A 570-nucleotide genomic window follows, 5' to 3' on the forward strand; every position below is an offset into this window, starting at 1 on the left:
GTGTGTGAGAGAGAGAGTGTGTGTGTGTGTGTGTGTGTGTGTGAGAGGGAGTGAGAGTGTGTGTGTGTGTGTGTGTGTGTGTGTGTGTGTGAGAGTGTGGATGAGTGTGTGTGTGTGTGTGTGTGTGTGTGTGTGAGCTGGTGTGGTGAGAACGCCTGTAGCTCTTGCCGTGCCAGTGTCTCACCTCCTGGTCCTGTGTCTGTTCCAGGATTCACACGGGAGACCGGCCTTACAAATGTTCCCAGCCCGGCTGTGAGAAATCTTTCACTCAGCTCTCCAACCTACAGGTAATGCAGGGTAGTCCCTCCTCTCCTCAACCTCCCCACCCACCTACACCTCCCTCCCTCTGTCTCTCTGTCTGTCGGTCTCGCTGTCTCTCTCTCACACTCTCAGTTCCTCTCCGATCTCTCTCTCTGTCTGTCTATCTGTTTCTGTTTCTGTTTCTGTTTCTGTCTCTCTCCCTCACTCACTCCCTTCATCTGTTTCTCTTTCACATTCTCACATTCTCAGTCCCCGCCCCTCTCTCGGTCTCTCCCTCTCTCTCTCTCTCTCTCTCTGTCTGTCTGTCTA

The 570-nt window shown here is 53.0% G+C and overlaps 1 protein-coding gene across 1 annotated transcript in view; it reads left to right on the forward strand.

The window, feature by feature from the left end:
• LOC125481071 (zinc finger protein 362-like) overlaps window positions 1-570 on the forward strand; it is a 5295-nt gene that overhangs the window by 3294 nt on the left and 1431 nt on the right. The window contains exon 4 of the mRNA XM_048592192.1: window positions 209-287. Coding sequence (XP_048448149.1) covers window positions 209-287 — 79 coding nt within the window. The remainder of the gene's footprint in view (window positions 1-208; window positions 288-570) is intronic.

The sequence above is a fragment of the Rhincodon typus genome, unplaced genomic scaffold (genome assembly GCF_021869965.1).
Source record: "Rhincodon typus isolate 14 unplaced genomic scaffold, sRhiTyp1.1 hic_rhity00000778, whole genome shotgun sequence".
Taxonomy (NCBI): domain Eukaryota; kingdom Metazoa; phylum Chordata; class Chondrichthyes; order Orectolobiformes; family Rhincodontidae; genus Rhincodon; species Rhincodon typus.